Source organism: Urocitellus parryii, chromosome 3 (genome assembly GCF_045843805.1).
Source record: "Urocitellus parryii isolate mUroPar1 chromosome 3, mUroPar1.hap1, whole genome shotgun sequence".
NCBI lineage: Eukaryota > Metazoa > Chordata > Mammalia > Rodentia > Sciuridae > Urocitellus > Urocitellus parryii.
The window spans coordinates 45,569,097-45,583,273 of record NC_135533.1 but is presented as its reverse complement, the minus strand read 5'-3'; the positions used below and the strand labels follow the sequence as shown (position 1 = coordinate 45,583,273).

At 35.8% G+C, this 14,177-nt stretch overlaps 1 protein-coding gene across 3 annotated transcripts in view; it reads left to right on the top strand.

Annotated features, from left to right (window-relative positions):
- Positions 1-13,929, top strand: part of Tspan12 (tetraspanin 12) — a 73,182-nt gene extending 59,253 nt beyond the window's left edge. For all 3 annotated transcript variants that reach the window (XM_026388713.2, XM_026388712.2, XM_026388714.2), the window contains one exon: positions 12,417-13,929. In XM_026388713.2, the coding sequence (XP_026244498.1) occupies positions 12,417-12,722 (306 nt within the window). In that variant the 3' untranslated portion in view covers positions 12,723-13,929. The remainder of the gene's footprint in view (positions 1-12,416) is intronic.
- Positions 13,930-14,177: the final 248 nt, after the last annotated feature.

Genomic DNA, 14,177 nt, shown 5'->3' with positions numbered 1-14,177 from the left:
GGCTTTGCTTCACTTCAAGAGAGGCTGGGAAATGTGGTCTGTGGGCTGGGATACGGCTGTGTTCCCTATAGGACATTAATACTGTGGAAGAAGTGAGCAGACTGGATTGGGGGGGCACAAACAGTACACAGTTCTCATCTGTGTATAAGAGACATGGGAGGAGAGGACACCACATAAGGAGGTGGTATAATGTACTCATCCAAGGACAGAATTCTGAGAATGCTAAGACTTAAGGGTAAAAGTGGAGACACCCAAAGTAGAGACAGATGGAAAAGCAGGAAAGAAGTGAAAGAAACAGAGGTTCTTAAGAATAAGTTTTCCTTAGTGAGGAAGCATGGTTTGACAAGGATCTGAAGTCAGACTCTGAGTTAAATCTTTGATTTTTTTCCTTCTTAACTAGCTATATGACCTTGGGGAAATATTTGACCTCTCTCTGCTTCAGTATTTTTTATCTGAAAAGTAGGGAGGGCCAGGTTACTTACCTCTTAGGATTTTTTATTGTTGTTGTTTGGCTTTTGAGAGTTAAATAAATTAGCATTTTGAAAGCCTAGAACAGTGCCTGTTTACAGTGTGTCCCACCGTTTAGAGTGGTGACTTAAAGTAAGAACAAGATTGAAAAAGTACATGTATAGGAGAAAAAAAAAATCCTATTTTTATCTCACCTCTCCCAAAGTTCATGGCTGACACTTCCTATAACAGAGCACTTACAGCTAATAAAAGTTTTACTTAACGAGAAAGTCTTCAAAAATGAAGACCCAGAGACCCAGGGAAATCTGTATTTAGAGACATGAAAGAAGTGGATAGTTCTGGAGAAACTTGATCAGACAAAAAGGGCTATGAACTCTTGGTAGTAAATTGGGACTTCTACTTGTTTCAGATTCTTCCTTCTCAAATGAGGATCTGCAGGGGAGAAGGGAAGAGGTCAGAAAACGACCTTCTTAGGTTTTATGGCTTTCTTCAGGGGAAGGAGTTCTGGTTTCTATACATGCCTTGGGGACAGATAGGGGAAGAGAAGAATGGTGGAGGGCAAGAGAGACCTTCTTGCCTCTGCAGCCTTTCTCTCTCCTTCAGCTCAGAAATACTCAGCATGCCATATTTTGGGGAGTTGCGTTCAAGCTCTGACATACACATTGGACTTTTCAAAATAGGATATTTATTTATATAGCTCTATGAGTAACTATTTTAAGTGCATTCCCTCATTAAGATACAAAGTAATTCTTTGAAGAAGCTACAGTAGTACCATATCCATTTTATAGATGAGAAAAGTGAGGCACCAAGAGGCTAAACAACTTAGCCTACTTGTCGAATAAGTTGGTGACTAAGTCTGGATCTTTCTGATTCCAAAGCCCAGGCTTAGAGATACTAACATTTTCAGATGTTAAGTGGTTAAGAGCAAGAGTGTTTGTAGAATATTTCCCTTCTAAACTTCAGTGCCCTTATCTGATACGATATAAAAGGTACTTACTTCATTGTAATATGGCAAAGGAACTGAGGTTCTGCATGAGAAATCTTTAGCACACCACTTGGCGCACAGTAAGCACACATTTTCAATTGACAACGGTGGCTAATGACAATAATACCAGTGGCTCATGATTTATTGAAGTAAACAGAGAAATGACTGGTTTACAATTAGAGTTCAACCTAGCTAAATTGCCCCTAGTTTTGCCTGTCATGACAGGAGAGTGTACATTTTCAGGTTTTACAAGTTTGTGCTTTCCAAAGGTAGATTTCCAAGGTGTTTGGAACTTTTCACTCTAACTTCTTACAGATGGATACTTAGGGTGGACAGCTCATAGGAGGAGTCTCTGAATAAACATGTGGGCTCAGCCAGGCAAGGGCTGCTGCAGGAACCAGCTTCACTAGTGAGAATGGGGCCTAACTGGGTTTTCTCACTCTAGTCTCTTTATAACCCCATCTTTTGGTAAAATTGAAAACTGTTCAGTAAATACAGTCTTTTCAATTTGATAGTTCTGCTGACCTGATGGGGCTATTGTGAGGATTAAATGAGACATAAGGGTCTGTCATATAGTAAAGATGGATAAGACTTTTTCTACTGCATTTCCTATGCATAGGTTAACTTTACTCTTTAGAGGACAGAAAGTCCCATCCATGAATTTTATTGATTGCTGTTTATTTATTTATTTTTTTTCTTTAAGGAAGTATCTGTTTCCATTCAGACTTAAAGATTGTCAGTACAGTATTCTTCTTTTTAATTTTTTTTTGTTATGAGAGTTTTATGGTATCAATACAGACTTTTTGATCCAACTTTTAATGCCCATGAGCTCATGAGGTCATGAACTATTGTCATTCAGTTCTTCAAGTCTAGAAGAAATAAGGTTAAATATGGTATATTTGTATGTGATAATTAACACAATCATTTCAAACTTGAGAGTTACCAAAAATCAATTACAAAAATATCAATACTGACATGTATTGGCACCTAGATTTTATTTACACTTTATCTTCATAAACATTAAAAAGCTGCCTGACTTTTGATGTGGCCTGTGAATATTGAGTACTGAAAAGCCGTGGGTGTTCTTCCAATTTTAGAAACTCATTTTAGAGATAGATCAGAGAATAATTTCAAGTGTATAATTTCCTCAAGTGAAATGAGGCATCCTGACATGCCTTCAAATAGATTCCAGGAAATGTAAGGATTCATGCTTTTTCTCTGATAAAGGTAGTGTTATTATTTACAGATAATACTTGACTAGAATTTTAATATTGCAGCCAGCAAAGTAGGTTAGCCAAGTCTTACTCATAACTCTGAATTATCTGAAGTTATTAACGTAGGACTAATATAGCTCTATTTAGGAAGAAAACACATTCAGGCAAAATCAACCAGAATATTTTACTTTGAGAAAAGCAAATAAGTGCAATTCAGTTCTTTCTCAAGCTGAATAAAATAGCATTTGCAAAATAGAATGCAGTTTTGGTTTTCTAACATTTCTGTTCCCTTTTTGACTTACTCAACTGAAGTTTGTGTTTTGCAACTAAATATCAACAGTATAGCAGATTCTATAGAAACATTCATATTTTTTCTTTTCAACAATTCCACTTTTCAACAAAAGCATCCAAGTTTCCAGGGATAAAATGTAAATCACATACATAATTATTTGTCTCAAACTAAGCTGAAGGTTATGTTTAGACTGAATTACTTCAATAAGAATGATGCAGGATGAACAATAACCCCTGGAGCTATTTCTATGAAGAATTTAGATAATCACTGAAGAAGAAAGTATAGATGAATATTCTTTGAAAAGTACTTATGTAAATGATTCCCTGATACTCAGCTCAGTACTTCTGTTGCAAGTTTTTGCTGTGCTCTCTGCGTCATCAAAAATTTCTAAATGGTGTATATTTTAGAGACACTGTGCTACTATTTATATTTACAACTGTATCTTACTTTATTGCATAAGGGATTGAGTTCAGCACATAACAAAAGTATAATGACGTAATAATAAGGTCTAAACATAATTGGAAAATCAAAGTTCAGAGAAAGAGTAAGCAGACACGTATACTGTGAAGGCAAACGGGGTTGCGGAAGTTGACTTTCCTGTTTGTCTCAGCTTTCTGACAGCTCAGCTGAACAGAAGACACGCTTATCTGCATATTCTAATGTTAGAAGAGAAAATATTCTAATTTTCCAAAGGGAGCACAATTTTAACTTTTTTTTTCAATTGGGGCTTTGTATCTGCTATCCTTAAATTATCTGGGAAAATATCTTCAATATTGGACTATTTTTATTTTTTTTACAGTGTTGTTTTAAATAATATGTACATAATACTTCTTTCGGAGAGGTTCTTAAATTCTCATGATGAATTTAAGGATGAAAATTGTGTCTTGATTAAAGGATTATCTATGTGCTTTTTTAACTAAATGAGAAAGTGATAAGATTAACATGTTATTATAAAAATGAAGTCTAATAGTGTCTTAGTTTCTTTTTCATCTCTGACTAAAAGATCTGTTAAGAACAATTAGAGGAAGTTTATTTGGGGGCTCATAGTTTCAGAGGTGTCAGTCCATAGATGGCCAATTCCATTGCGGTGGGCCCAGGCATGGCAAAATTCATGGCAGAAGAATATGGTGGAAGTGGCTCAGTGGTAGAGCGTTTGCTTAGCATGTGTGAGGCATTGGATTCAATTCTCAGCACCACATACAAATAAATAAAATAAAGGTCCATCAACAACTATATATATATATATATATATATATATACATATATAAATATATATATATATTTATATATATATATATTTAAATGTAATTGACGAAAGTGGCTTAGATCATGGAACCAGGAAGCAGAGAGAGAGAGACAGGTTCCCTAACCATGGAAAAAATATGTACCCAAAGGCATACCTCCAGTGACCCACCTCTTCCAGCCATACCCTATCTGCCTACAATTACCACCCAATTAATCCCTACTTGTGAGTTAATGCACTGATTTGGTTAAAGTTCTCATAATCCAATCATTTCATCTCTAAGCTTTACTGCATTTCCTCAACATGAGCTTTTGGGAGACACCTCATATCTAAACCATAATATTCTGCCCCTGGCCCCCAAAAGCTCATGTCTATCTCACAATACAAAATACATTTAGTCCATTTCCAAGAGTCCCCATAGTCTCAACAGTTTTAGCATTGTCCTAATGTCCAATTCCAAAGTCTCCTCTGAAACCCAAACAAACTCTTAGTGTGAGCTCCTATAAACATCAGAAGCAAGTTACATATATCCTCTGTATAAAGGTACATAGTAAACATTTCCATTCCAAACAAAATGGAGAAAACAGGTGTGTAGAAAAAAAAATGAATGGGACCAAAGCAAAACTGGAATCCAGCTGAGCAAACAAATTATGTAGCTTCATGTCCAGAATCTGGGGTAGATGATTTCACGATATTTTCTCCAAAGGCCTTATGTAACTCCACCCCTGTGGCTCTGCCGGTTACAGCCCACATGACCTCTCTGTTGGATTATCTCTGCTCAGTTCCCATAACTATCCTTTGCAGATGTTTCATGGTACAAGCTCAGCTTAATCTTGGGGTCTCCACAGCAGTTTTGTTTTTCTTCTCACATCCCCATGCATCACCCTTTCAGAGACTGTTCACAGGCACTCTTACCCTGTTGCAACTTGTCCAGCTTCCCAAGCCTTCCTTTGAAATCTTGGTAGAAACCTCCATGACCTCCTAAATCCAAAATCCTGCATTCCTGCAGAAGAAGCTCCATGTGGATGACACCAAGGTCTGCCGCCATCTTGAACATCAGCCAAGAATCCTGGAACCTTGGCTGCAGCAGCCTCCAGGGACCTGTATGGCTAAGCATGGTTAAAGTTTCAGGACACTTTATGCAAGCCAGGTGCCCCCATGGTCTCTTCTCAAAGGAAGTTTTACATTGACTCCCTTGAGCCTGAGATGGGTGTGGTCTTGCCAATTCCTGAGATGCCCTCAAACCATCTTTCTTATTGTGTCTGGGCAAAATCTTTGGAATTTCTTTAGTATTTGTAATGTCTTTAGCAACCACACATCCTTAGCTAGCTCCAGTTTTACTCACAATTTTCTGATCAAACTGCAAGTTTTTCAAATCTTTCTGCTCCTGATTATCACAATTAACCTGGCTAAAAGCTGCCAGCAATATACGTGTCATTGCCTGAATGCTATGCCACCTAGAAATTTCTTTCACCAGACTAAGAAATTTGTCATCTTTAAATTCAGACTCACAGAAAGTGCCAGAACTCAGGCAAAATGTGGGCAACTCCTTAGCCAGAATATAACATGAATGGCCTCTTGTCCAATTTCCAATACAATCTTTCTCCTCTAAAATCTGAGCTCACTCCTTACTGTCCACAGTCCTATCTGCATTCTGGTCTTCTGAGCTCCCACCAGAATTGCCCATTAAACTCTGCTTACAACAATCTAAAACTTTTTCCAGCTTATATCTTTAAAATTTTCAAAATTACTTCCACAAATTTCAAAAGCTTCCAAACCACATTGTCAGGTTAGTCACAGCAGCAACCCCACTTCTTGGTACCAATTCCTGCTTTAGTCAGCTTTTTTGCTTCTGTGATCAAAAGACCTAATAAAAACAATTAGAGGAGGAAAAGTTGAAAAGTTTAATTGGGGGTTTATGGTTTCAGAGGTCTCAGTCTGTAGATATCTGACTCCATTGCTCTACTTGGGGCCCAAAGTGTTGCAAACATTATGGCAGAAGAGTATGGTGGAGGAAAGTGGTTCAGGTCATTTCACCAGGAAGGAGAGAGAGAGGGAGGGAGGAAGGGAAGGAAAAAGGAAGGGAAGGAGAGAGAGGGGGGGAGGGAGGGGGCTCTCCTCACCATGGATAAAATATACTTCAGAGGCTTGCCCCCAGTGACCCACTTCCTCCAGCCACACCCTATCTGCCTATAGTTACCACCCAGTTAATCCCTCTCAGTAGATTAATGTGTTGGTTAGGTTAAGGTCCTCACAACCCAATAATTTCACCTCTAAACTTTCTTGCATTGTCTGACAGACACATAAGCTTTTGGAGAACACTTCATATTTGAACAGTAACACATAAGACCTTTGCTTTGAATAAGTCACACCTGCCCACATCCACATGGAGATAAATCTCAGGCTCTAGTGATATGGAAGGAAGCCAACTCCCAACTGTGTGGCTTAACAATACATTCCTTTGTTGATTCCTTTGGGAAATTGACAAAGCTTATTTTTTCATTGGATCTAAACCTTTTCATAATAGCCTTGATTGTTTTTTTAAAAATATTGCATATTTTTAGGTTTATAAAGTTAAAAATTGATGTCATTGTCAAAAAACTGACAAAATCAGCATAATCCAGAAAAGGATCATCAAGACAATGAAGTATATATATTTGGAAAACTTGAAGAAACCAGAAATATTTAACCTAGAGAAGAGATAGGTTATAGGGAAAGTGATAAATCTTCAGTTATGTCTCAATTTTATGAAAAAGGAGTGGGCTAAGAGTAGAACTAGAACCAGTATATCCAGGCTTGAAGAAGGAAATGACTGTTAAGAATTAAAGTTGTTCACGGGATATAGCTCAGTTGGTAGAGTGCTTGCCTCACATGCACAAGACCCTGGGTTCAATCCCCAGCACCACAAACACACACACACACAAAAAAAGAATTAAAGTTGTTGAAGTGTGAATGGACTGTCTAGTGAGACAAGGAGATCCTCCCATTATGAGTATAATTTCATTGGTTGCTTTTCCCTCACTATGTATGAGCCATACTTTCTTCTTTCTTTTCGAGTCTTATGATTTTTTTTTTCCTTAGTAGAAAACTGGACATTTTAAATAATTTAATGCAACAATTTTGGATATCAGATTCTCTCCACTCCCTCCAATGTTTATTGTTGTTATTTGTTTATTTTTTTTTAAATATTTATTTATTTATTTTTTAAGTTATTGGCGGACACAACATCTTTGTTTGTATGTGGTGCTGAGGATCGAACCCGGGCCGCACGCATGCCAGGCGAGCGCGCTACCGCTTGAGCCACATCCCCAGCCCCTTGTTATTTGTTAATTAAGGACTTTTCTAAACTAATTCTGTAAAGCCTGTATTCTTTGTCATGTGTGTTCACTGAAGTCACTGCTCAGATAGCTGAGTGGTCAATAAATGAATGAACAGATTTCTTTAGATATGTGAAACCAATAACTCTCACAGGCTTTGCCAAAGTTGCACAGAACCTCAAGGCTATCCAAAGGTGAGATCTTAGGCTCTTTTTGGTTCTTTCCAGAGCATATGTGTAGCTCTGGGCATGTATATAACTTTCTAGATCCCCATGTCCTAACCTTGTCAAGCCCACCATGGACTTACCAATGCCTACCTTTTTCTTTCAAGCTTTTTGGTCAGTTTCACAGTGTGCAACTTTTATGAAATGCTTTATAGCCTCAGTGATCAGCAGCAGCCTCTGATTGTCTTTGGTAAACCTTCTCAGGAGAAAAGGTTATTCCCCCAGTTGAGCTCAGGTCAAATAAAGACAGCCTTGTAAGTGAGGTCTTTTAGGGGATCACAAGACCTAATAAATAATGACAGTTCTCATTGAGAATGAGGCTTTTTACAGAAGCTCTAACCTCATTTTGCCCCTCTGGTAGGCATGAGTCTGCTAGTTTTCACCATGATTTTCAGTATTCCCAATGAGCTGAGGAGGAAGACTAGGAAGAGGGCAAATAAAAATGTCACAAAGCTTATAATTCTCACTGAGATTTAGATGCTTTACTTGCATAAATGCTGCTCAGATTGCTGTAAGCCTTTGGCTGATTTCCAGAGTTCTGAAAAAGTTGATTCTCCATTTTTGGCTACTGCTTTCACTGCTTATATGGAAGAGAGACTATTCAGAAGTCCTAACTGTGTGCATTTAGCTGATATCAATCCAGAAGTGCTTTTAGCTGTCCTTAAAAAAAAAAATGGAAATTGGACAGGGCAAAGGGGAGGGAGGGGAAGGGAGGAGAAATGGGATAGGAAAGATGGTGGAATGAGATGGACATCATTACCCTAAGTACATGTATGAAGACACTAATGGTGTGTCTCTACTTTGTGTGCAACCAGAGAAATGAAAAATTGTGCTCTATATGTGTACTATGAATTGAAATGCATTCATTCTGCTTTCATGTATAACAAATTAGAAAAATAAATAAATTTTAAAAAATGGAAAGTTGTTAACTAATACATCTAATTCCCAAACCATCCTTTGAAATATTATCTACTATTACTTTTTAAAAAATAAATGATTACTCTAAAAATATTGAAATGAAATTTCCATAATGTGAAAATAGGAAGCACAATAGACTGTACTTAGTTACTAATTTCTACTTTGTTTTACTTGAGGTTTTAAAAATCACCTCTTCTGTGTAATTTCTTAGCTTAAAATGAATTAGTCCAAAGGGATGGGAGAACTTTACCAATAAAGGAAAGAGAGAGAGAGAGAGAGAGTGAGTGAGAGAGAGAGAGAGAGAGAGAGAAGTTTATGGATAAAAATTAAGCCCCAGAGATTATTAAAAAGGTAAAAATGAAGTGATAATTGACTGATAGAATTTCATAGGTTTGAATCATCAGCATATGTATTTCTTGAATGATTTGCTTTTCTAAACATATTAATTATTAATTATGATCATCAGGTTTAACAATAGATTTCTTGAACTATTTTTATATAACTTAAGTTTTATATCCTTGAGTGGCTTATTTTTAATTCTGATGTTCATTGTAATTATCATAACCCAAAATATTGATCTTCCATACTAATTTTCTGACCATCAATCTTTATATTAAATACTGAGAACACAGGTAGGGGTCAGCCACACGTGATCCAAACCATTTTTTATTAATTCCTTGAAAATCAGATGTGAGACTATAGTACCACATTGCTTGTCAATAATGTTATATGAAGTATTCATATCTCAATTTTCCATTTTGAGACCAAACCTTTTTTCTAAATATTTAATTCATTTAATTATTTCATAATTATCTGCTCATAGAAGACTTCTGACAATCTGTCAGGTATGTTGGATATAATTCTAATTTATACATAAGCAAGCAGAAGTTAAAACTTGTTCAGAGCCAACAACCTAGGCCTTTTGTCTCCTGTGAACCTTTTTAAATTTAACTATTTTGGGGGCGTATGTTTCCAGATTTTGTTAGATATTTCTCTGCTTAATCAGGATGCTAGTGATCTAATGTCTCAGTGGAAGATAATCATTTTGCATGAATGACTTTACTGTTCCAAAAAACAGTGACAGCCACTGGGAATGTGACATCAGTATTTAGTGGTGACACATGCTCTGCTTTTGGTGTTTCTGTAGCATCTTACAAATTGTTGTGCCTCATACTTTCCCATAAATATCTGTTGGTCACAGATTTTTCATCTGTTTTTAATTTGAGCATTCTAATCTGTGACCTGACACACCAGGTAGTATCTGGTACCCCACTGGCCTCTTGCCATGCACAAGACATCATTCTAAGTATTTGTTCATTTAATCCCCCCAATATCCCAAACAGGTAGGTGCCCTTACCATCCAGGTTTTCTGATGAGAAAGCAGAAGCACAGAGGGATTTAGTAACTTGCCCAAAGTCACAAGGCTTATAAGTAACAGAATAGGGATTTCAATTCCGAACCATTGTTTCTGCAGTTCACATCTTAACTGTTATACTCTATTGTTTCACATTAAAATGATTGTTAAATTATACATAAACACAAAAGTGAATGGGCTCTGATAGAATACCCAAGTGGAACTCTTTGAAAAGTACTTAAACTTTGTTAAATTGTTTTGTGACATATATTTTGATTTCACTCAGAATATATGTATGTCTATGTGTATATATTTCTTGTATGTATAATAGTCAGAAGTGACATTATAAATTCCACTTAGGTATTATAAAATCATGAATATTTTAATTTCATTTTTGGTAAAAGAGATAAACATTTGCTTATCATTTGCTGTTAATTTTTATTGCAGGTCATACCAGAAAAATGAGTTATTTAGAAGTGTCCACAACTAATTTTACTTGATTTTTTAATTTCTCTAGAGTAATTCCTTATTGGGGAAGGTAGCAATAAGTATCTTTGAAATGGAATAATTATGTTTATTCCTTTTTCACCACCAAAATAATGTAGAAATTAACAACTGACTAAATAGTCTTGCTTTAGTTGGCTTAGTGAGTTCTTTTGGAACAAAATAATTTAAATAATTATGAATTTCTTCTCATTCAAATAGCTACTGCTATTGGATAAGCATTGAGTCATTCTTACTACACAGAATAAATAAGAACTTTCAAAGTCAAGTTCTTGCTAGGAGATAATTTTTTAAGACTGCTCACTTTCTGCATTTTTAGTGACAAAGGCTGTGGATGCCGTTGATCTGAACTGTCTGGGATGTATGCAAAGAAAACAGCCTAGAAAATAGATACATTTTCTCCCATCCTAGAAAATGACAGGTTTGTAGACTGTCTAGTACAGTAAAGGTAATCCTCTCTAAGGTAAAAGGCAGATATGGTTATTGCCCATTACCAAAGATGAGGGTTCCCTTAGCTTAGATTTAGATTCTTCTTCCATAACACAGCCTTCTGTGTGTGCAGACATCATCTGACCTTCTACATGTTGTCCTTGGAACTTGAGGAACTGACATTTTCCCGGGCGTTTGCCATTGCTAACAGTAATACAATCCAATGTCTCTGTCTTCTGCCAGCAGCCATTGAATGGCAGCCTAATTTGTTAGCTTCCAAGTATCGTAAAATCTCAGAATTTTCAAGGTTCTTAAAATTTGTTATAAAGAGGTTTCTCAGCTTTTCACTTTAATTTACAATTAATTTCCCTTTAAGAGAGTGAATTATTTCTTTACTGTGGTTACTAGACACAAGGCATCGCTGCTTGGTCACTTGAGATAAGGCGAGTATGCTTTGGTCCCTCAAGAGGGACACAACAGTTGCTAGTGACAGTTTACCTCCTTTGTTCCCCCTCACCTATTTTTCTTTTGTCATGATTTTTCCTTCTCCTACACTTTTCCTCCTCTCCTCTCCCTTCAGAATTGGTTTTGATCTCGGCCATGGGAACTCTTAGGCTTTTGTATTTAAAATGCAAACAAAAATCTTTCTCATTCTTTCTTAAGTGTTTCTGACTTGTACAGGAGCTAAAGATGTGTTTCAGATCCTTGTCTGGTAGAGCTAGAAGTTGGTTCATGATAATAATTTCATGTGTATTTCTGCCGTAGGCCAGGAAAGAGGATGAGGTGGGGTGTATAGGGTGATTTCTATCTGTCATCACGTTCCAGCAGCCAATTGTGGAAATGCTTCTGATCACTGGGGAAAAGTCTGCTCAAATTAGCTATAATTCAACAATGAACACAATAACAACAACAACAACAATATTATTTTAGAAAAATTTAGATCAGTCTGAATCTGGGGTCAACAATCTATTGCCTATGAGCAGCCAAATCTGGCCCAGTTCCTTCTGGTGCACATGAGGTTTTTTGGAACATACCCACTTTCATTTATTTACACATGGCTGCATTCATATTACAGTGGATGAAACAAGTAGTTGCAATGGAGGTTGTACAGCCTGGAAAAAAAAACAACCTGAAATATTTACTACTGAGTCCTTTGCAAAAAAAAAAAAAAAATTAAAAACAAAATGATTGCCAATTTCTGTACTAGACGTAAGACATCATACCAGTGAGTCTTAATTTCTGGTTGTGTAGACAATGAAAGAAGGGACAGGCTCATCAGAATCAGCTAAGCAGGCTTTTTAAAAGGTGCATTCCTCCCTCTCTCTTCCATCTTCTCAGAAGCCTTTCCTGTTGAGAGTTATTGTTTTAACTTTATGATCCTAGTTAACTGATACATTTTTTTATTTCATTACTTTTGACCCTCTGTAACATATCTACAGTAATATTGATCCTGTTATTTCTTTTACAGGGTTGTGGGAAGAAAATGTATTCTTTTCTGAGAGGAACCAAACAACTGCAAGTACTAAGATTTCTAGGGATCTCTATTGGAGTGACACAAATCCTGGCTATGATTCTCACCATTACTCTGCTCTGGGCTCTGTATTATGACAGAAGGGAGCCAGGGACAGACCAAATGATGTCCCTAAAGAATGACAACTCTCAGCACCTGTCATGTCACTCAGTAGAACTGTTGAAACCAAGTCTTTCAAGGATTTTTGAACACACATCCATGGCAAACAGCTTTAATACACACTTTGAGATGGAAGAATTATAAAAAATGTCAAAGAAAGAATCAAACTTGTTTTATGGGACTTGTGAATATTTGATTACAGTTTTTTGTTTCAGAAATTTGCAGATGTAAAAAATGTCTAAGTATATGATTTTCTACTCTTTAAAATTGAGAGAAAAAGTTTCTTATGTCACCACCTGGACAATAACTGATGCCTTTTATGATGCTAAGAACAGATCTAATAGCCACTTTATAGCTCTTATAAGATTTTTACTGAATACAGTTATGTTCTGAGGTAGTATGGTTTGGTTTGCATTTCTGCATCCATGTAAATGAGACACATATATTCAGATTAGAGCTACATAAAGGTTGATTTTCTTCCACTGGCTAGTACATAATGTATCAATTAACTGCTAACATAGGAAGTTAAACAGTACTAATGACTTGTATTATTTGGTAATGTATTCTTTTGAGGGTGACTAGATTATACACATGAACATTTCAAATTGGTGTCAACCGAATTGTGATTTTTGCTGGTTATTGAAATGTTCTTAACATCTATAAGAGCAAACACATTGTCTTTAACTGATCAGGGAAATATGTGTATATAAATCTGTTCTAAGTTTGTATAATTCAGTAGATTTCAATTCTTATAATGTTAAGAGTAACAATTGTGAAAAGGATAAATTTGTCTTGTATAGCACCATTATTTTTTAGTCTTTCCTATTCATAGAGCTTTTAAGTTCTGTCTTGAGTCTACATTATAACTGTTAATTTAAGTACTTAACCACTAATTTTGAAAATTACCAGTGTGATACATAGGAATCATTTTAATTCTGAATACAATCTGGTCTCTAGGAAGTATTAACAAGAAAATTCACGCATAATTTAGTTGATTTAGTAAAGACTTGGATGCCATTTTCTTTGAAGCAAAGATTCTTTTTGACAATGAACATGCTTTAAAAGAGCTTATATTTGCCTTTTCCAGAAAGAAGTAACAGTCTTCGAGTCAATATAATTTTACAGAAAGTAATTTTCTTTGTCCCCAGAAAAATGCCTGTAAGAAACATTAAAATAAGTGACAATTTAACAAGAGATTATCTTTGCTTTATTTCACTGATTAATATACTGTGGTGAATTACACAGATTATTAATTTTTTACAAAGGTAAAATATATTTATTTGAAATGGGAAAAGTGCATTTTACTGTATTTTGTGTATTATGTTATGTTTATTTCAGATTATGGAAAGAAAATTAAAACAACTGTCAATAAATATTTTCTAGAGAGTAATGATTTGGGCCTATTTTTTGTACATATGAGCACCTTTGCTACTTGAAGAGGTTTACAAGTGGTGAAAGGAATGAGAAGCAATGCTTGAATAAGTTATTAATAATTTCCAAACTCCATAACTAATATATACAAGTATGTATTTTCCCCGAGAAGACAAAAAAGATGTGCTTTTTAAAGTTTTCTTTGTAGAAGTATGATAAATAATATAG